Consider the following 23,568-nt stretch of genomic DNA (forward strand, 5'->3'; position numbering starts at 1 on the left):
AACACTTGTTTTGTTATAAACCCATCGGTTAAAAGCCTAGAAGAAAAATACTGAGGAGCTGAATATTTACAATTTGACATGAAAAACACAAAAAGTCCTCGCTTGTAGGTGAGCTCTGATCCTAATTCTGGAAATGTCCATACCCCAATTTGAGAGACAGCGCCCTCTGGTGGCGAGATATAACGAGTGTGACAACCAACCCCGTTCTCCCCTATCAGTGTTCAACAGCATCAACACCCACATCGAGCGGAGCGCAGGACAGAGTGTAACGTCTCCGGGAATAATACATTCAAAGATGAGATGAAGTAGAACGATGAATCTCATTTACATCTCTTTGCGCCAAGTTTGATTCAGCACGTGCGCCGTACTCGTTCTGTTTCTTCTACAACATGTTAAAAATAGTTCAGCATGTCTCCTCCAAAGTTCACACATTAGCATTTTACCTCATTTGTTTTTCTGAACAATGATTTCAGTGTGAAGCTGACAATGTGAGGATTGTCAGGATTGAATCTTGGCAGAGCTGCAGCGTGCTTCACGGAGGAAATATGTTTCTTTGTACTTTTAGTGAAGAGAACTTTTTGTCTGAGGGAAACAAAGTTCAGCTGAGGAGGTAACGACTGATGCCAGAGGTATATTGATGCTTTGTGCTCACCGAAACGATTCACTACACTTTGCTTTTGTTCGGATGGAAGTAAAGGTGATAAAGGAAGAGTTACAAACTTATCAAGGTGAGTTGCAAGTGTAAACACAAACAGTTCAAGTCTTCACCCTGACTTGAAGATGTTTCCTGCCAGGTAAAATGTCCTCATGAAGTGAGGGTGATGTGATGTGAGAATGCAGCAGGACATGTTAAATCATTCACCTTGAGCGAGCAGGCGAGGATGATGATGTTTGTATCATGCATACCCTGAAGAGCGACAGGTAACAGGATGAAAACAAACATCAGAGATTGAAGAAGGAGAATCATGTTCAAGAGGAGAACAGTGAAGATGTTTGTTCATCTGTTCACATGAAGCGTTGATATAAATGCAAGAAACTGTCAACATAGCATCAGACTCTGTTGCTTCGTCCTCCATCATGACCTAAACATCACACTTCATGCTTCAATGTCATGTCCTACATCTGGATTTAGGATTATATTCCCAGTGCTGAAGTGGGCACTGGGACTTTGGACAAAAACTGGAGCAAAGGTTCATGAGACTTTTATTACTGTACTGCTCTTCAGTAAGTAATCTTTGATAGCTGTGGATGCTTTATGACATCTTTCGTGCATTAGGAAGATGGAAAGTCAGCGGACGAGTTTGACACTCTGTCAGATTCTGTTTAATTATATGATTTAAAGCTGGGGTTGGTAGTCAGCTTTAGATACACTTCTTGTTATACTGGTTAAAATGATCTTTATGTTCCGATGGTAATCAATACATAATGTGTTTTTAAAAAAGAGTAGGAAAAAATCTGCTATCTACAGCTGGAGTAAACCTGGGAAAACACCAACCAATCACCATTTTTTGGGTCCCAAAATTTTAAACCAATCAAATCCTGTCCTGCCGTTCTGCCCGCCTCCTGCGCGTACATTTCCCCGGCGTCCACTCCCAATCCCCTGCCTCTATTTACTGCCCCTCTCACTCTCGCTTGACCTCGGGCCTGTCCCCTCTGACCCGATGAGCTGCTTTGCTCAGGACTGTAGTCCGGATCAGAGTCTAAAAAGCTCTCACCACGGGGGCTCTGACAAGCAAAAGAATTAATGACATTTAATAAGTCCTACAGAAAATGTATATGCATTGTAGTGTCTGTCCGGACGCTGTAGGGATGACGAGCCGGTTCGTGAACATGTTGAGTTTTAATAACCGGTCACTGTCGGCCGTGATCACACCAACCAACAAAGCAACAATCAATGTTTGAATGAATGAAGAACTTCTCCTCTTGTCTCTCCTCTCTCCCGCTCGCACACTCTACACCTCTCCTGATGCCTTCACTGACTGTCAACACTGTAGGAATTAAGAACATCTACACTGAACACGTTTAACAAACAGTAGAGCTGTTACAGTATTATATATGTGTTATAACTTTTCTCCTGATATCGTGTCACCAGATCAACTGGATAATGCTAGCATGACAGTTGTGAGTGCTAACAGCAGCCATGTTTGTTTGTGTTTTTAACTTTCACTATAAAGTTTTGGTGAGGACCGGTTTTGAATCAGTCACGATCATATGAACATGAATCAGCAGCGCTTGTGCATGTGAGGGGGGGGCGTCGTTTTGGAGGAGCTCCAAGGAGAGGAGGGGAGGGGTTAGACGGAGTCCTGAAGACATGCTACATTCAAATTCATGCTAGTTTTCCGAGAATACCAACCCCAACACCCGAGTAAAGCAGATACGAATGTGACGTCACAAGGACATGTCCGCTGTGCAACAAACTGCTTCCCTGAGCGAGCACACAGCGTGAAGCTCCAGCTGCTCCAGACGCCTCCTCAGACTTTATCGATGTGATTCTTCCAGGAAGCCGGATGGTGTTGACTTTCTCTCAGTGTGACGTGTGCTCAGAAAATATGAAATGTTAATGCTGCTTTAACTGGAAGTGTGCGTGTGTTTGTAAAGAGTCTGATTAATCAAGTTGAGGATAAACAGCTGCTGATTGGAGCTATCAGAGAAACTATGACGCACATTCATAACACATCTACTTCTTCGTTTAATCCTGCAGCTTAAAAAAACATGACAGATTATTTAATAAAGCTAACACAGTGAGAGTTAAAAACATGCTGCGATCTTATAGCTGCTGACTCTTTTTTAAGACTCCTGGAAATACAACCTGCATGACTTTCAGTGAAGACGAGGAAATAGGCTCTGACCCGTCAAACTGGCTCACTCGTGTTTACACTCGGGGGACACTTCAGAGAAACCTTCAGTACGAGGAAAGCGTCTAGACCTGTAGGTATCGGCTCCCTCGGAGGAGAACGGCGTCACGCTGAGAGGGGCTGATGGATTTCTGATGTTTCTCAAGAACATCCAGTAGCTGACAGACATGACGCTGTCCTCCTCATTACATGAAACCCTTTTATAATCCTGCAGGAACAGACAGTTCTGCTCTGGTACATTACATTCTGCTCACATGCATGAACACTCAGCCACACAGGTGAGGATTTGAACACATTGTGACAAAGATGACATTAAGTGTTGCTGCCATTCAGCCGCAGGTAATAATGAGAAGTCAGATTCGCCTCATCTCGTCTGCGAGGGGACAGGCTGTAACTTTTAGGCATCCAGACGGCCTTCATGATGACTACAGAGGAGGGAACAGTTCCACATTAAAGGTGACATATCATGCAAAATCGACTTTTTAATGATTCTTTACCTGAAATATGTGTCCCTGGCATGTCTACAAACCCCCCGAAAATGAAAAAAATTCAATTCTGCCCCTGTTCTGATTTCTCCACCTTTCTGTAAATGTGTGCTGAAACGAGCCGTTTCAGTTTTCAGTGTTTTTCATACGTCACAACGACATCCGGTCTGTAAAGGAAGTCAGAGCTCGGAGCTTGTTCAGCCCATAGACTGTATAAAATACAACTCAACCCCTCCTCCGTTTTTCATTCCCTGCACACATGTGTGCTAACAAGGAGCTTAGGAGGGAGGCATGCTAGTTGTAGGCTGTCTTAATAAACACAAAGGTTGGTTTTACTCCCCACGTCTGCAGATTTGAAGATCTAGTGGATGATTTTTATTTTTCATGGAAAAGTGCTAGCGCTAGTTAGCATAGCCACATAGCTACATGTTCGTAGCTGTGTACCAAGACACACGTCGACATACTGACAAATAAAACAACAAGAAACACAAAATCTGTGACCAATCGTTCAGAAAGGTCCTGCTGCAGGCGCCTCTCCATCAGGATCAGATTCTGGATCAAATTCAGAGGGTTAAATTAAAGCGGGTCTGTGAGCAGCCATGTCTATGCATGCAACATGTAAACATTAGATCAACGTGCTGGAGAGCCGAGGCCACACCCACTTCCTGAGGAGGCGTAGTCAGAGAGCTCATTCTCATTTAAAGGCACAGACACAGAAAACAGCCTGTTCTGAGCAGGGCTGAAAAAGAGGGGTTTACAGGCAGACCAAAATCTGATTTCAAAGTGTTTTTTTGAGCAATAAACTTTAAAGACATGTTTTGGGGACCTCTTAGACTAATATATTTTGATGGAAAAAGAGCATAATATGTCACCTTTAAGGGGAAATGTGCATTAACATTTCTGTCAAGAGTCAGAGGAGAAGATTAAACCATCCTCAAGTTTGCAGAGAGAACTCCAGCAATAAGAACATTTAATTTGTTTTCTGCCTTTCTTTGTTGCTAACTGACTCCTGAGGTTAGAGTAAGTTAACAAAAGCATTAGTGGCAGCAGGTTAATTCATTTTACATGGCTAATTCTAACTATTCTGCGCTTCTGTACATATTTTATTCATATTTAATCCTTTGTTCCATTAATATTTTGACTTTCTAACATATTGTGTAAAAGAGCAACTGTAATGACTGAATTTCCCCCTGAGATATATTTCAGTATCTCTGATTCTGATAGCAGCACATGACTAATTTTCTGCAGACCAGCTAGATGAAGAATGAAGCAACCTCAGGGGACAGAGGGGGGTCGCGAGTCTTTGGCACCTCCCCTCCCCTCCTCATCTCTCTGACTGTTAACACTGAGAGTGACTTCTTCATTGTGTTTACATTAAAAAGGCTGCACAGACGTCACACCTCTGGGACAGTTAAAGAACAAAGTGACCAGCGTGTGGCCGCCACCTGACGTCACGGTGCAATCTATAAATCTATCGTGCTTTGTTGTGCAGCATACGCCTAAAAGATATCGGTGTTAATCCAATGAGGTCAACACGTCTCATCAAGCAGGACTCCTTTAAACGTTTGTCTGAAATGACTGCTCATGATTCATGTGGATATTGTTCAGAGGATTATGAAACAGTCACCTGTAACTTATCTAATCTCCTTCTGCTTAATGATTCATTTATTTGAAACTATGACGAATCATCATCTCCTCTGTCTCCTTCATCTCCTCTCATGACGCTGAAGCTTTGTTCCTCTCAGCTTTATCATCTGAGAGCTGACTGAAGAACACAAAGCCTCCATCGGCACAAAGACACGCTGAAAGACAAACACAGAGCGAGGCTGTGAACGTTTTGTTGAAGCAGCAGAGATTTCTTCTTTTCATTCCCTTCACGTATTTGTCCGAGAAAATAAAAACGACCTTGACAGAAAAAAAAAAAAAATGTAACAGCGTCTTGAACTTTCATCGACTAACCTTTATGTTACTGACCAATAACTATCTGAGAGAGCTGCCCAATCAGAGGGAAGGACAGCCGCTGTCCATGAAAAATGTAAGAGTCTTTTCAGGGGGGACAAAGCTTTCCAATGCACACAGAGGCCTTCCTGAGTTACATAAGCTGGAAGAGGCAGACAGTTTCTGAAGAGGCTCTCACACTGCACTCCTTCTCTGAGCCGCGGTGACGCAAATTCAAGAGGGACAAAAGAAGAGAGGCCAGAGGTCTCCGTTGAAATCTGTGCCTGTGTTTGCACCGGTGAAAAATAAGAGATACAACATGAGGGAGAGTCGGAAGTGTTAACTGAATAATTGGCCTCTAAAAGTGTGACATTGACTTCGGAGAGTCAAGTGGAAACGTTGGAGTTTGGAGTCACCCTGCAGCACAAAGCGAGTGTGCATCACAGGTTCATAAAAGAAGAGCCTAATAAGGACAGTTTGAGGTGTTATGCAGAAGCAGAGGACGCCTTCACTGAATATTTAATCTCTTTGATTGAATTTTTTGAACGGAGAGCAACAAATCTGAAGGCTGTCTTCTATTTTGAAAACCACAGATTATTCATCATCTATCAAAGTATTCAGTCATCCTCACACAGTGATCCCTGTGAGTCTGGTGTTTGTAACGCTCGGGAATCCCACACAGGTTTACAATCATGCTTTCAATGCCAGCGTATGACACACAGTGAGCGTTTGCACGGGTTGTGTAAAGGACGGACCTCTGGAGGAGATGAATCAGGCGTGTGAGCAGGTGTGCTGTGAATGGTGGAGTGATCGTCTGGCAATGAAACGCTGTTACACACATACAACCCTCATGGCTTCTTTTCACAATGAACTCTCCAGGCTGGAGTGAATACCTGATTTATTCTACACCTGACTACCATCACTGAACTACAACAACAAACCGTCATGATGAGCGGAGCCAGGCCTGGAGTCAACAGGTCAGAGGTTTTTCAGAGGACCAGATAGACAACATGGATGAGGAGAGGAGGAGGAGAATCCTTGATTCAGTGATTACCACGGGAAAACCTCGGTCATATGACTCCAGCTGGTCGGCGGTCCTTCTGGAAACGCAACCGGTGGGTGTTGATGGACGAGAGAGCACGGAGCCAGACCGCAGTGGATCACGGACAGATCGGACACAGAACTGGTGAAAGTCCTGGGAAGCTTCCACTGGTTCTTCTGCGCTGCATTTGCACTCCGTCTCAGCTTTGGCAATCCAGAGCCCTCCACAGCAGACCGTCATACACATGACTTCAATTTTTGTAGCATGCAAGCGCAAAGCTTATCAATTGAGAATCCTTGATTCAGTGATTACCGCGGGAAAACCTAGGTCACATGACTCCAGCTGTCCGGCGTCCTGCACCATGCGTGTTGACGAACGAGGAAGAACAGAGTGGAGACAGACCGGACACAGAGGTTTCACTTTGTCCACAGGGGGCGCCAGAGTCTACACAAACTGAAAGATCATTAACAACAGGAGTCGGCATGGGTCGTATTTTAACACAGCGGCAACGTCCAGTCTAAAAATATGAGGCCGATGCAGATGTGCTAAAAACTGCAGTTCATCCAGGATCCACTTGATGTCTATTTCCTGTTTGTTATTCATTATGTAGATCAGTACGTTTCACATCGCACAACCACATTGTACAACATTATGATTTCCATCTCCTCTTCAATTCTTTCCAGCTCAGTTTAAAATTCATGCAGGGACTCAGCTGAGTCTGTCCAATCAGAAAGAAGAAGTGTCGTCCCTATCCTTTCCGTTTTCTGAAATGCTGTTGTGTTTTGACCTTCAGGGCCACCGTAGATTAGCTTTGTGCTAAAACATCATCGTGTATTTTGAGAGTTGACATTTGTTGCTGATAAAGACAGCGTCAGTGAGAGAATATGAATTTTAAATGCAGTTAATGGGTCAAACCTTGACTTTCTTAATGAGTGAACTACTCATTAATTTAAAGAAGTATGCCTGACTCGTTTCTAAATCTACGTTTAAAGTCCAACCTGAGTTGTTTTTGTTTAAAGACTGTTTTTGATGCTTAAGCATCCCATCAAATTATTTTACGGAGCTGCTAAAAAATACATGCATGCATTTTTAACCCATCATCATGTCTACATCTACCTCCTCTTGAAACCTGTACAGTTCACATTGAGCACTTGAGTGTGTCAGACCTGGTGGATGCCGTCGCTGGCCGTGTAGACGGAGCGCAGCTGCTTCAGGTGGTCTCTGGTGTGACTCAGACCTCGGAGGGTCTCGAACATCTCCTCCACGGCGGAGTGGGCTCGCTCCGTGGTCAGCTCTGTGGAGTTCACACATCCTGCAACAAACAAACACATTTACGCTCTTACTGCGTGAAAGACAGTTATGCAATAATACCAGAGTGTCAAGGGTGTGACATAACGGAGGAAAATCTCTGAGCACTTTTGAGCAGCGGTGAAGCTGTGGCAGTTTGTGCTCTGGATTCATCCTTTGTTGGAAAGTAAAGCTAAACAAGCACAAAAACTTTTGCATCTGCAGGAAAAAGTCTGTAAGTTGTAACTTTTTGCCTCGGCGGGAGATTTTCTCAGCTGGGTGTGCACTGAAACCAATTATGAAGGTGAACGCTTGGCAGCGAGAGGACAAGAGCTCCTTTATTTCACAGCAAACCTGCTGTCTAATGAAAAGCTAATGTTCCCTCCTTTAAAAAGTGCAGGGGAAGCAGATACTCTCTGTGAAATAAACCCAGAGTGACAGAACAGAAGATAAAGGAGGGAATCAGGGAGCTGGGGCGGGAGGTTGCGTAAGACTGTGAAAGTGAAGTAAACAGAGAGAAAGTGGAGGAAGACGGAGGACAGTGGCCAAGCCGACAGTTTACAGAGCTGCAGGCGAAGTAGGTCGACTGTCACCTGAACTTCCCCCTCGAGCTGCTCAGGAATGTTGCTGCTTTCTGCTAACAAGACGGTCAGCCGGGTCACAGACGATATATGAGGTTTCTGGAAAAGCTTCTTTTAGAGACGGAGGTGGAAATGAACTAAATGCTAGTTTATTGCACTTCAGCAGAGCTTCAGCTTTCACACATTTAAAGTCAGCTTTCATTTTGACTCGGGACAAAAATAAATACTGAGGCGCTGAGCGGCTGATTTTTGGGGCTTTCATTGCGACCAGCAGTTTGTAAGAAACGTCTGACCGCCAAGACGTTTTAAGAACAAGAAGAAGATGATGTATTTTTTGAATCCCTGAGGGGAAATCTATTTTTTTCACCCTGTTGTTAAACTTGGACCAGCAGGGGAGAACGGGGCTGGTTGTCACACTTTTTAATATTTTGATGATTGCTCACTCTGACACATTGTGACAACTAACCCCATCACGGGGATGGTTGTCACACACTATAGGGTTGGTTGTCACACACTATGGGGTTGGTTGTCACACACTATGGGGTTGGTTGTCACACACTATGGGGTTGGTTGTCACACACTATGGGGTTGGTTGTCACACACTACAGGGATGGTTGTCACACACTATGGGGTTGGTTGTCACACACTATGGGGTTGGTTGTCACACACTATGGGGTTGGTTGTCACACACTACAGGGATGGTTGTCACACACTATGGGGTTGGTTGTCACACACTACGGGGATGGTTGTCACACACTATGGGTTTGGTTGTCACACACTATGGGGATGGTTGTCACACACTATGGGGTTGGTTGTCACACACTATCTAAGGGGTTGGTTGTCACACACTATGGGGTTGGTTGTCACACACTACGGGGATGGTTGTCACACACTATGGGGTTGGTTGTCACACACTATGGGGTTGGTTGTCACACACTATGGGGTTGGTTGTCACACACTACAGGGATGGTTGTCACACACTATGGGGTTGGTTGTCACACACTATGGGGATGGTTGTCACACACTATGGGGTTGGTTGTCACACACTATGGGGTTGGTTGTCACACACTATGGGGATGGTTGTCACACACTATGGGGTTGGTTGTCACACACTATCTAAGGGGTTGGTTGTCACACACTATGGGGTTGGTTGTAACACACTACAGGGATGGTTGTCACACACTATGGGGTTGGTTGTCACACACTATGGGGATGGTTGTCACACACTATGGGGTTGGTTGTCACACACTACGGGGATGGTTGTCACACACTATGGGTTTGGTTGTCACACACTATGGGGTTGGTTGTCACACACTACGGGGATGGTTGTCACACACTATGGGTTTGGTTGTCACACACTATGGGGTTGGTTGTCACACACTATGGGGTTGGTTGTCACACACTATGGGGATGGTTGTCACACACTATGGGGTTGGTTGTCACACACTACGGGGATGGTTGTCACACACTATGGGGTTGGTTGTCACACACTATGGGGTTGGTTGTCACACACTACGGGGATGGTTGTCACACACTATGGGGTTGGTTGTCACACACTACGGGGATGGTTGTCACACACTATGGGGTTGGTTGTCACACACTATGGGGTTGGTTGTCACACACTATGGGGATGGTTGTCACACACTATGGGGTTGGTTGTCACACACTATGGGGTTGGTTGTCACACACTATGGGGTTGGTTGTCACACACTATGGGGTTGGTTGTCACACACTATGGGGTTGGTTGTCACACACTACAGGGATGGTTGTCACACACTATGGGGTTGGTTGTCACACACTATGGGGATGGTTGTCACACACTATGGGGATGGTTGTCACACACTATGGGGTTGGTTGTCACACACTATGGGGATGGTTGTCACACACTATGGGGTTGGTTGTCACACACTATGGGGTTGGTTGTCACACACTATGGGGTTGGTTGTCACACACTATGGGGTTGGTTGTCACACACTATGGGGTTGGTTGTCACACACTACAGGGATGGTTGTCACACACTATGGGGTTGGTTGTCACACACTATGGGGATGGTTGTCACACACTATGGGGTTGGTTGTCACACACTATGGGGTTGGTTGTCACACACTATGGGGTTGGTTGTAACACACTACAGGGATGGTTGTCACACACTATGGGGTTGGTTGTCACACACTATGGGGATGGTTGTCACACACTATGGGGTTGGTTGTCAAACACTACGGGGATGGTTGTCACACACTATGGGTTTGGTTGTCACACACTATGGGGTTGGTTGTCACACACTATGGGGTTGGTTGTCACACACTACTGGGATGGTTGTCACACACTATGGGGTTGGTTGTCACACACTACGGGGATGGTTGTCACACACTACGGGGATGGTTGTCACACACTACGGGGTTGGTTGTCACACACTATGGGGTTGGTTGTCACACACTATGGGGTTGGTTGTCACACACTACGGGGTTGGTTGTCACACACTATGGGGTTGGTTGTCACACACTATGGGGTTGGTTCTCACACACTATGGGGTTGGTTGTCACAATGGTATTTTAATGGGAAAAATCTTTTAAAAAGGCAAGAAGGCAGAACTAAATTTGAAAGTTTAATTGCACTGACAAGTGATAGGCCTACATAACTTAATGCATTTTAACATAAAATGAGGAACATGAACAGGAAACACATCTTTAGGCCAGCCTATACAACAACATAAAGAACAAAACAAATAGGCCGAACAATAATGGTCTACTCAACTAGGCTACATGCAGTCACTGTCTGAGTTACAGTGATGGCAAATGTAGGGTCTGCACACTCCAACTAATTTCACCATGCATGATTTTGCTAACATAGGGGTTGGTTGTTACATGTGACAACCAACCCCAAAGAGAATGTGACGACCAACCCCAACTGGATTTTTTGCTAGCATCAAGGCTAAAAACCATCTAACAACTATTTAGCTAGCTAATAAAAATCTAAACTATAGCTTTCCCCTCACACTTTGTAAGAGTAACACTTGTTTTGTTATAAACCCATCGTTTAAAAGCCTAGAAGAAAAATACTGAGGAGCTGAATATTTACAATTTGACATGAAAAACACAAAAAGTCCTCTCACCTCAAGTTCAGCTGTCTTACTCCAGAGAAGACTATGTAGGTGAGCTCTGATCCTAATTCTGGAAATGTCCATACCCCAATTTGAGAGACAGTGCCCTCTGGTGGTGAGATATAACGAGTGTGCCAACCAACCCGTGTGACAACCAACCCCGTTCTCCCCTAATACAGGCATGCATGAACAGGATCTTGCAGGAGTGTGAGAGAGCTGCACAAGACGGGTGGTTGCTGCCTTGCTCGAGAGGTAAAATTGCACCTCTCCAACAACCAGTCCCCACTTCCTAACTTCTGGGTTCTGCACCAAGACTTGAACCGACAACCCTCCTGCCCCCGAGCCGAATCCTACCCGACAGAGGTATTACACCTCAGTTCATCGTGGATGTGCAGTCTGACCAGAAACAAGAGTTGATGTCAGAAACACAACAAACATAAAAAAATAATACAACGCTAGTGAAGTAAACATCAGAGGACATCAAGCAGGACGAGTTGAGCAAATAAAAGAAGCGTTAACAAGAAAGCGGCATGACAAGGTGGAGAAGCTGGACCCGCATGAATGAAAGTGAAAGAGCCAACGTGTCCGACAAGAAGCAGCAGATTCAGATCGGAGAGACATCCTCCTTTACACTGATTTACACCCTGGAGCAAAATGAGTGTTCAGTATTTTCGTGGTAATGTTTTTTAATTTTATTATGGGTAAAAATTCTGTTTTAATCAGTTCAATAGTCTCTGAATATGAAGTGAGGTGAGGTTAGTGTCTGCAGCCTAGCTTCCATGCTACTGAAACATGCTTCAAAACAAAGGGGCCAAGCTGACCGAGATCTCCTGCTGGTAATACACTTAGTATTGACAAGAACCTCATACAACTAAATAAATAAATGAATAAATAAATGAATGAAAAAATAAGAAAATAAACAAATTGAATGAAACAATGAATGAATAAATAAATAAATGAATAGATAAATAGATGAATAAATAAAAAATAAAAGAATAAAAAAATAAATGAATGAATGAACAAATAAATACATAAATAAATAGATAAATAAAAGAATAAAAAAATAAATGAATGAATGAACAAATAAATAAATAAATAAATAAAACAACTATCCCATTCAGCCACATCTGCTAAGAGGCTCATATCCAACAATAAGAGCTCATCCTTCAGCGCTGTGGCTCAGCTTGTTTACCAGAGAGGTTTTCCTCACTCTCTCTCAGCAGTATGAACTACTGTTTCTAAAGACTCTCATTGACTGGATCTTTAAGCTCCCACTTCCTCCCCGTCAGATGGTGTGAACTGGGTGCTGAAATAAGAAGATTAAGCCACAGCAGCCACTTGACGCTGTGATATAACACGTATTTACTGCCTTTACACACCGCTGTGTACTGCGGCATACAGTGTGTGTTTGTGTATTTGTTAGGGACCGTTCACATTATAACACATACATGCTGCACTGTATTAGACGGCCATGCAATAATAAAATGTAATATTTGTCAAGAACAGCACACGAGTCATGCAAATGTGGGTCAGATGTGTGCAGAAAAATGTAGAAACAGTCGTCTAATCAGGCGCCTTGTTCTCACTCATGTCTCTTCATTCACGCTTTAGCATACTCCACTGCTGTTGCTCTCTATTGCTTGCTTTACATCATTGGATTAAAGACCTGATTGTAGATCTGTTTTGTTTATAAATCTAGTCTCTCCAGTATCAATCAAAGTACAGCTAACTGAGATCTTATTGTGGTACCGAGCATCTGCAGCTCAGGCTACACAGTCTTTATTTTTGCAGGTATTTTGTGCCATGATTGAATATCTTCTCCAAATAGGCTCTTTTCCTGAAGGTGAGGTTTGGATGTACTACTTTGAGGTATTTTAATGAATTCCAGTCTGTGTCAAATCTAACATCACTTCTCCGAGCTAAGAAAAAGGAAAGATTGGGGCTAAAAAGTTCAAAAGTAACTGGCCGGATTTCTTCCTTCAGATGAAATTAAATCTTGAAAATAGTTCAATGAACGAATAAAAAGGACTCTGGTTTGAGATTAGTTTATGTAACCCTGTTTCTGCTTTGATCTGAATCAAACTTTCAGAAAGTGTTGTTTAAAACTTTGAGGAGGATTTGGAGACCTTTGATCCAGAAACATCTGATTATCCTGATTCCATCTGAAGGGGGACACAGGGCGGAAGAAATAAAACTTTTACTAAGTACATTTAAATCATAAACTGTGTAGATTCCTCAACTCTTTGAACCTGGTGTATTGAACGCAAACTGTGCAAACATTAAACTCTCCTTAATTTAACAAAACAGAGGATCTTGTTTGTCTACAAATAACATTTCTACAAATACTGTTTTAAGTTTTCCCTCTTTAAACGTCTGTTCTGAAAGGTAAACCATGATCTGATGTTTTTATCTGTTTATTTCTCTCTTGAGGGTCAGTTAATGTCTGACTATTTATAAGAAATTGAAAATGTAAGGGGATCAGTGTTTTTTTTTTATGTTAGTTTTCTGTCTCTTTAAATAAAAACACTTCTAAAGACAGAGATGGGACTCAAAGCTTTTGCCTGGGATGATGCTAAACCTGGGTTTAGCCTTCCAAATAACTCTTCCCATAACCTTTTTCATATTACCAAGTCAAGGTGTGATATATGTAGTCGTCCCACTGCTGTGCCGGCATCAGAGGCAGTAACAAGGCTGTAACAGGCTTGGAACAGCGGTGTGTGTGTTCATGTGATTATGTGTGTGAATGAAGACCGCCCTGTGAGTTTAAACGTCATACCTCTCATGCTTCCGCAATGCAATAATGCAAAGTGAAGTCACACAGTGGGACACTAATGCGTCTACGCTGTCGTCCTAGAGCTGCAATGATTCACAGAAACTACATTCAGTCAGCAGATCCTGCATTTCAGAAACTTTTAGCACCAGATTAATTGCTAGAGATGATGATTCTGAATCTGTAACACTGTAACATAATGTGGCTGCAGCACAGGATCAATATACAGTATCAGTACCATAGACTGTATAAATGATGGACGTAGTATCTGTGACGTCTCCCGTCCATTTCTGGAGCGCTGCTCTGAGGGCAATTGTATGCGGCAGCCATATTGCTGCTGTCGAGTGAGTGTGACGTAAAGAGGCGGGCTACAAGTACAGTGTCTCCGCCTGTCAATCAAGTCAGCTGTGCCTCTCATTGGAAGACTCGTAATCTCAATAATCTTCTAAATTACCGCGTTATGAAAAAATTCACCCCGTACAGTGTGTCTCATTCATGAAACGTGAGTAAATCTGTGTGTAGATTTGCACATAAAAGCTCCACTCCACTCCGGATTCATGAACTTCGCGGGAAACTCAGATTTGAATGTAAATACATGTGCAAGATCATGAATGCCAACCCACCGTGAACTGACAGCGCGCTCCCGGAGATCATCAATTAGCATAAATCCCCGTCCATGAATAGCAAATAACCACCATATAAGGACACAGACCTGTGCATCTGGCCGGCCTGCCCTGCAATCATGGCGCAAGGAAAGAAGGATAGAGAGCGAAAAAAGAACTTCTCCAAGGCGGAGGTTGAAATTATTTAGGGCGAAGTGGAATGCAGGAAGCACATCTTATTTTCTATGGATAACATATCAGCTGCACATTCACGGAATGAACGTTTTTCCGGTTTATGTATGGAAATGCATCATCAGATGGAGCCTTGATGCGTATGTGTGTGCAGTCTATGGCACCGATGACATTTGGCATGTTGGCCTGCTGCACACGGTTTGCACACAAATTCGTGCTGCTCACGTTTCATGAATGAGACCCAGTGTGTGCCGATTGAGAAATGAGCTATCCAGACTACACTTGTTTTTTGTACCAGGCTGTGAACATGTTTATTTCTGCTGTAAAGATTGTCTTTTTTTAATTTGTGTGTATGTGGTTTCCGGTACTTCCGAAGCCAGCCTCAAGTGGATCCTTTATGAACTGCAGTTTTCAACACTTCTGCATTGGCCTTATATATGTCAGACCAGAGGTTTCCGCTTGATCAGTACAGAGGCGTGATGTGGCATTAGGGTGCTGCTGTGGACTTGTAATAGAAGAAGAAAAAGCTTGTGATTGGATTGTGGAATGAATTAAGTAATTTTAAGTCAGACAACTCACGTTTACTTAAGATAAAGTTTATTGCAGCATACAGTTTTGTGTTTGTCATGTGGGCTCCAAACTTCATTACTCCTCGTAGATTATTTAAATGCAGACATTTAGGAGCAATGAGATAGGACCCTCGGAGTCTGCAGGTGGATGCCAGGGAGGAGGTGGGGACAAACTTTCACACGGCACTGAGCAGGACAGCAGGAGCACTGGCAAAGCAGAGGCAGAGACAGGGAGACTTGCAGCTTAAATAGACTGCTGAATGAGGATTTTGAGATCAGCTGATAGAGAGGTGATGACGTGTCAGTATGAATGAGCGCAGCTCCAGTTGTCTGTCTGAACTAGCTTGCAGGCGGCGCTCCATAAGCGGCAACCTCTGGTCTTGAGAACAGAAGCCAATGCAGAAGTGCTAAAAACTGCAGTTCCTTGAGTGTCCACTTGAGGCTGGCCCCAAAAGCCCCTAAAGCCACATACACACCCATTCAAAGAAGTCGATCTTTACAGCAGAAATAAACATGTTTACAGCCTGGTTCAAAAGACGAGTGAAGTCTGGATAGCTCATTTCTCGATCGGCACACACTGTACGGGGGTTAATTTATTTATAATTAGTTAGTTTTCAAGATATCAAGTTTACAAGTTTTGCATAATTAAGGGCGTTGCCGGCTTGAGTGACAGGCAGGAACACTGTAGCTGTTCAAGGAGGCTCAGCGTTTGCCTCAACTCCACCTCTCGTTAGGTTAATCAGCATTTCCAATATGACGGCCACTGACGATAGGCTTCAAAACACTATATCAGGGTTAGGGTAATTAGGCTGTGTCCATGTTTTATACAGTCTATGTTTTAAATGCAATATCAGGAAGGTTTGCCAGAACTTACATGACATTTCTTTTGAAGTTAGTATGAAATTGTGGCTTCAAACTTATAGAAAAACTGGGCTCAGACACATGAATGTCTTTCCAAATTCCAAATATGGGATAAGGTATTGCAGCACGAACAGGCACAGACGATACATCATAAACCTCCTTAACAAACACAGTCCTGTTTTAATTCCACGCAGTAACAACAAGCTTGATTTTTCAGGCACTCCAGCTTTGATTTGAGTAATTAGGCTCAACTCAAAAGGTTCTGCATGACTTCTGCCACCCTGGGGTTACCGCCAGAGCCCGGAAACTCAATTAATGCTCTTACTCCAGGCTTATGTAACCGCGAATGAGCTCACTTATTATCCCCGCCTGCTTAGGAGCGAAAGCAAAGCCCGACACATGTATATGAGTTATGTGTAAGTGTTGGAGATAAGATCTAACGCTTGCACGACATGCGGTGCGAGTCTGCCTTCATGCACACTGATACAGAGTATGCAGAAGTGATTGGACGTAAGGAGAGAGATATGTCATTCTTAATCCCCCCCGTTGGACTGAAGGGAAAGATACACATTCGCCAGGTTGCAACCTGACCTGCATAAACACTCTGCTTCATTTTATTTGGCACATTTAAATGTAAATGAATAAATCAATGTCAGCAGAGTTAGATAACGAGCAGCGAGCAGCTTGACTCTGTTAGCCTGTAATCTCTGTTATTTGTTCTCTGGTCGGTCTTTTTCCTCTGCATATAGACGATATCAAATTTAGCAGCGGTGAGTCTTTGTTTTGAGTTTCTGTCTGGAGGAATGTAAAGAGTCTGGCCCTCCTGAGCTGCGCTGGCTGAGGGTAAACTTTTTGTAAAAACAGGAGGGCTATTTGACGGATGTGAGCATGAAGAATTAGCGAGATGTGGGTCTTATCTTTGCAGACACCCGCACAGGAGAAAGGCATCCCTCAAAACAAATAACTGATGTTTGTTGGAGCATTTTTGCACAAGGAAATGATGAAATACAACATGCAAATATGCTGCAAGTTTATCTCTATGATGTTAAAGCGTGCCGTGCATGTGTGTGTGTAAATCTGTTAGAGCTGTGTGCCGTGAGAGAGCGCGTTGACTTGTTGCCAAAGCACACAGAGCAGTGTTAGGTCTGGTCTGGGGCTGTCACAGGCTGCTGAATGCAACCCTCCACTCCCACAGCTTTTGGAAATCTGTGGTTTCGATGTTGATCGTGGAGCGGCTGCAGATCCACAGGAGGGGGAGCGGGACCAGGTTCCGGTACGGGGATACCCAACCTGGCTGTGAGGCTGAACACCTGCGTCTGAATTCAAATCATGCCACCATGACACCCACCATAACAAATCCACATGCTGTCTCACGTCTCTCACGCAAATATGGGAGCTGAGTTCCGGTTCTTGCAAATCCACTCAATCATAAAATCACACCTTAATAGCTTCTCAAATGTGATCCTGCATGATTCTCCTATTAATACATCACTCTCTGTAACACTGAGGGGAAACGATGAGTAAGTGCAGCCTAAATGCCATCTTCAGTGATCTGCAGACTTCCTGAAGCTATTTGGTCACAATTATAGAGTAATGATTTTGACTGACTCATCACGGAGCGGCTAAGAGAGAGATCAGGGAGAGAAAATGTATTTTAGTCTCGATAAGGAGACCAATGGGTCTAGCAGGAAATAGCAGATTGAGGGATTTCCTAATTCAATCTAACAGAGCCGGAGGTGAGCAATAGTCACTGTGAGGGTGTGAGAGTAACCTGTGACGGAAACACTACCAGAGAGGCACCCAGGAATGTAGCACCAAGAACAGAGCTGGATGGAGATTAAATATAGAAGAAGTGAAGACTGACGGTCAGAGAAGTGATGCAGAAATGTCAAAGTTAAAGACTGGAGAGCTTTTGGGCTTTGAATGCTGACTGCTCTGTGCTGAGTTGACTTTCATAGGAAAATAATAGAGCAGAATATGAATTGTTGAAACCTGCAGGATTAACAACCTGATTGTCTATCTTTTAAAAAATCTGGTTGTACAGCAATGCACAATGATTTGTTCTGGCATGGGAGGAATGTGTAGAGCTTTATAAGTCTGTATTAAAAGAATGGATAACATGACGGTGAAACCAAAACATTTAGAGCTCCCCCTGCTGACTGGCTGCAGCATAGGTCACAAGCCCTCCTCCTCCATGGGAACAGATGGGACACCAGTCAAACTTTTAAATCAAACACAGGTCAAATAAATGTTTGTTCAAACATGGTTTCTGTCTTCATAGTTAGTTCTTATCATGCTGATTAATGTCACAGAATGTTTTTGACTCGTTTACTTTGAATTAGTTATTTGATGATATAAAAAGAGGGATGAAGGAGGAGGAAATTATTTATTTATTTCTTATCTAGATCAAATTTTAGTCACTTTTTATTTCATTTTGTTCATTTATTTTTGAATTCAGAATCTTATTTTATTTTAGTGGTTTAACATTTTCGTGTTTTATTATCTTAGAAATGTATTTTATTTTGGTGAGTTTAATTGCCTGTGTTGAATTTTAACATCTTATGTTTCCTCCAGTTTGCCTCTCATCAAGATATGATGAGAGCGTTTCCTCAGTTCGTTCAGCAACTTCTTTTTTATTTTTCATGTATTCATTTATTTTATTTTCATTGTTATTATTATTATTATTGTTGCATATTCTGTGTTCTTAATCTTAGGATTGTGAGGTGGGTTTGGGGTCAGGCTGGGGTTGGAATTAGGATGGGGGGTCTTTTTTATTTTTTTTATATATATCTTCTATATATATATTCTATCTTAAGTTGTTTTTATGTACAGCACTTTGTGTTACAATGTCATTGTGTGAAAAGCGCTTTATAAATAAAGTCTGATTGATTGAGTGAATCAGTTAAGATCTGACTCTTCTTTAGAATTTTGACTTTTCTCTCGGAATTCTGAGATCAAAGACAGAATTTTAGAATGTTGTCTTAGATCTAAGAATTTTAGAATGTTGTCTTTGATCTCAGAGTTCTAGAATGTTGTCTTTCATCTCAGAGTTCTAGAATGTTGTCTTTGATCTCAGAGTTCTAGAATGTTGTCTTTTATCTCAGAATTCTAGAATGTTGTCTTTAATCTCAGAATTCTAGAATGTTGTCTTTGATCTCAGAATTCTAGAATGTTGTCTTTGATCTCAGAGTTCTAGAATGTTGTCTTTCATCTCAGAATTCTAGAATGTTGTCTTTCACCTCAGAGTTCTAAAATGTTGTCTTTGATCTCAGAATTCGAGAATGTTGTCTCTGATCTCAGAGTTCTAGAATGTTGTCTTTGATCTCAGAGTTCTAGAATGTTGTCTTTGATCTCAGAATTCTAGAATGTTGTCTTTGATCTCAGAATTCTAGAATGTTGTCTTTGATCTCAGAGTTCTAGAATGTTGTCTTTGATCTCAGAGTTCTAGAATGTTGTCTTTTATCTCAGAATTCTAGAATGTTGTCTTTGATCTCAGAATTCTAGAATGTTGTCTTTGATCTCAGAATTCTACAATGTTGTCTTTGATCTCAGAATTCTAAAATGTTGTCTTTGATCTCAGAATTCTAGAATGTTGTCTTTCATCTCAGAGTTCTAAAATGTTGTCTTTGATCTCAGAATTCTAGAATGTTGTCTTTCATCTCAGAGTTCTAAAATGTTGTCTTTGATCTCAGAATTCTAGAATGTTGTCTTTCATCTCAGAATTCTAGAATGTTGTCTTTGATCTTGAAGGTAGGACTTAAAAATGATCAGTGGTCCAAAACTTCTTCCATATTAAGGCCATGATTGGCAGCTCTGTTGAACCAATGAGGCTCCTACAGGGCTGTGTGCACTGGATTATCAGAGTAGAGGAGGAACGGTGAGAGGAGGCGTAACAAACACTAACACAAGCGTCATTGAACGCACCATAACCATGAGTGTCTGCTTCAACCCCACACAAGAATCTGTGGCGCTGTGGACTGGTCCCACCTGAGGGAGCGATGACAGTTTATTTGGTTCTCGAAAGGGCAGCAGTGCCGTGTGTGATGTGTTTTGGCTTCATTCTTGTACAACAGGAGCAGGAAGAGACATGTCATCCATCTTTAGTCTGCAGTGGGTCAGATACTCTCTGAATTCAGTTTCCTTTTAGTGTTCTCACTAAACGAGTGCACACCAGCTTTGTTGAGGTAAAGCTGAACAGAGGAGCACTTGTTATCAGAGTTTTTAGCTTCAGGCTGGTGTAAATTCATTTATTTTTTTCGGTTGAAAAAACAGAAAACAGATCAAAATCAAAAACTTGTTCCTCCGTCTCTACACCCTCTCCATCTGTTTCCCTGAGGCGACCAGCTCCCTCTGAAAGATGAATAAAAAGCTTCCCTTTTAAAACAGGATGAATAATTCCCTATAACAGCTGGGTGCTGTAGTTCTTAGAAACTCTTACTCATGCAGGAGGCATTTGGTTTGCCTCAACAGCAGCAGGATCTGTAGACTTTAAGAAAACGCTCTGTGGCGCTAACTCTGATGGCACTGAAGCATTTAGTCACTCAGTGAAATCATGATGTGGCTCATTAAAGTGTTTTTATTACAGCCCTGGAGCTCTTTATGATATCACAGGCTGTGGAAACATAGATATGTGGGATCAGTTTATTCTGAATGGTGTACTTTTACAGCACTTTTCTGGTCTTCTGAATCCCATTCACACACCTCCATGACCATGCCACTGGGAGCAGTTTGTTTATTGTCTTGCTGTTTCATCGGTAAGTCGTGACTGTGTCTGCGCCTCAAAGTAACACAACTAACTTTTTCAATCACTTGAAAAACAGCAAACAGTGAGAATGATGAGTATGTGAAGGCCATGAGGAATAACGTCACTGCTCCAGCATGACGTTAATCAAGTGTATTTACAAAGCACTGTTCAAGAACTAACTTCACAAAGTGCTTCACAGGGAAAGATTCAAAAAGGCCAGTCAACAAGACTGCAACACACATTGGTCATTTTGGGCAGAAATTCAATCTGTGCAACTTCTAGATTAATTTGGAAACATTCATGTGAGTGCAAATAATGTTGTGGTGCAACTTTTTCTTTTTCCATGTCTCTAAAAAAGTTTCCTGGTTGCTCGGAGACGCAGTGCTATGATGTCATTCAAGAGCGACGTTTCCCTCCAAGCAGCAAAATTCCACCAGATCCGTGTCCGGTCCATCTCTGATCCGTATTAACTACTATTAACTTCCACTGGATCCGCTCTGTTGCGTTCTGGCTGCGTCTCTGATCCAGCATGTTGGAACCCTCCGGATCAGATACACAAGACTTCTATTTTTGCCAGATGCCGGAGCATGACGCATCAATCTCAACAGAGCAGATGGAGCGGGACAGGAAGTCAGGCACCAAAACAAAATGAAAACATCCGGTTAATTTTCAGAATAATACAGGACCTCTATAAGATCGCATCATTCCTCTGGCCAAAATTTAACCAGCTGAGAATGTTGTCACACTCAGACAGGAAGGCCGTACAGGCTCATGCCCGCACTCTTCTGCAAGCTATGCACGGTGCACACGCTCATCCTCCGGCAAAAAGAGCGACTCTTGAGGAGTGGGAAAATGTGCAGCGAGCTGACTGGGACGATGACGAGGTATCTCGCTACATTAAAACGACTGTCATGGAAGATGAGCCGATGTTCTTGACTGGTGGAAGATCAACAGACCATCCTACCCAAAACTTGCAAAATTAGCAAGATCAGTAATAATAATAATAATAATAATAATAATAATAATAATAATACATTTTATTGATAACGCACTTTTCATTTCCAGAAATCTCAAAGTGCTACAGGCACACAGTAAAAAACAAACTTGAACATTTCTTAAAATAAGTTAAAAGCCTCTTTAAAGAGGAAGGTCTTTCAATGTTTTCTAAAAGCATCCACAGTCTGTGGGGTCCTGAGGTGGCTAGGCAGGGAGTTCCACAGACGTGGTGCTGCAGCACAAAAGGCCCGATCCCCCATGGTTCGGAGCTTGGTTCTGGGAGGGTGGAGGAGGTTCTGATGTGGAGTGCATGAGTTCCGGGTTGAGGTTTGCTGGGTGAGGAGTTGCAGTAATGAATAATGTCAGGGCAGTCGGGCTGTAAACAGGTTCGGGCTATAAAAAATCTAGGTCATTCGGGTTTGGACGGGTTCGGGTAGAATTCTGTCGGGCTCGGGTCGGTTGGGTCGGGTCTAACTTATAAGGCCCGACTACAACTCTACCATGCTGCTTTCTCAAAACGCAACCCGGTGGGTGTTGACGGACGAGAGAGCAGGAAGCCGGGCCGCAGCCGATCAGAGACGAACCGGATGGAACGTTAGACATCATTGTAAGGTGACAGTGAGCATGTCAGAACCATAGACTGTATAAAATATGGACGTAGTATCCATGACATCACCCATCTGTTCCTGAGAGCTGTTTTGAAGCCAATCGACGGCGGCAGCCATATTGGAAATGCGGAACTCAACCAGGCAGAGTGTGACGTAGTGTGAGCCTCCTAGCCAACAGCTATGTGTTCCCGACCGGGAGTCACGTCAGTCATGTCCTTATTTGGGCAAAAACTTGTAACCTAATATCTTCTCAACCATCACGTTAGAAAAAAATTCCCCCCCTGTACAGTGTGTCGATAGAGAGATTCGCTTCGTAGAGCCAAGCCGTTTTTTGAACCAGGCTGTAAACATGTTTATTAATGCTGCAAAGATCGTCTTTTTCCCATTCATGTCTATGTGGTGTTTCTGCAGCCAGCCTTAAGAGGATTCACGATGTATTGCAGTTTATAACACTTCCGCATGGGCTTCTCGTTTAAGACCGGAGGTTGCTGCTTGGTCAGAACCTTTTAATAACGCGCTAACACGCTGCAACCAAGACGCGAGGGAGCTCAGTGTTCATTCATCTAATTACTGCATGTACACTCTTTCCTAGTTTTGTTAAAGGATTTTAAAATCAGTAAAAATGTAGCACACAAAAGTGAAAACGTAGATCTGTTGATTTCACTTTTGGTAAACAAAATAAAGAAGAGGGTTTTGCCTTTAAAAGACGATGCTAAATTCATCCATGAGCTGAAATGTGGCACACATTAAACTGCTGTTGTTGCTTTGTTTATCTAAATGTGAAAGTACAATAAAAACATCCCTTAACTCCATAAATAGCTGTGATTAGAAAACCGGATTTTGGTACTGATCAAAATAAACATGATTATCATTTTTGCCGTAATGGAGCAGCTCATTCATACTCACACTCATCCATAAACGACAACACAACAACAGAG

The 23,568-nt window shown here is 42.9% G+C and overlaps 1 protein-coding gene across 3 annotated transcripts in view; it reads right to left on the reverse strand.

The window, feature by feature from the left end:
• The window catches only part of scfd2 (sec1 family domain containing 2), a 192,725-nt gene that overhangs the window by 15,418 nt on the left and 153,739 nt on the right, over nucleotides 1–23,568 (reverse strand). For all 3 annotated transcript variants that reach the window (XM_034706637.1, XM_034706628.1, XM_034706621.1), the window contains one exon: nucleotides 7,487–7,632. In XM_034706637.1, the coding sequence (XP_034562528.1) occupies nucleotides 7,487–7,632 (146 nt within the window). The remainder of the gene's footprint in view (nucleotides 1–7,486; nucleotides 7,633–23,568) is intronic.

Source organism: Notolabrus celidotus, chromosome 2 (genome assembly GCF_009762535.1).
Source record: "Notolabrus celidotus isolate fNotCel1 chromosome 2, fNotCel1.pri, whole genome shotgun sequence".
Classification (NCBI taxonomy): Eukaryota; Metazoa; Chordata; class Actinopteri; order Labriformes; family Labridae; genus Notolabrus; species Notolabrus celidotus.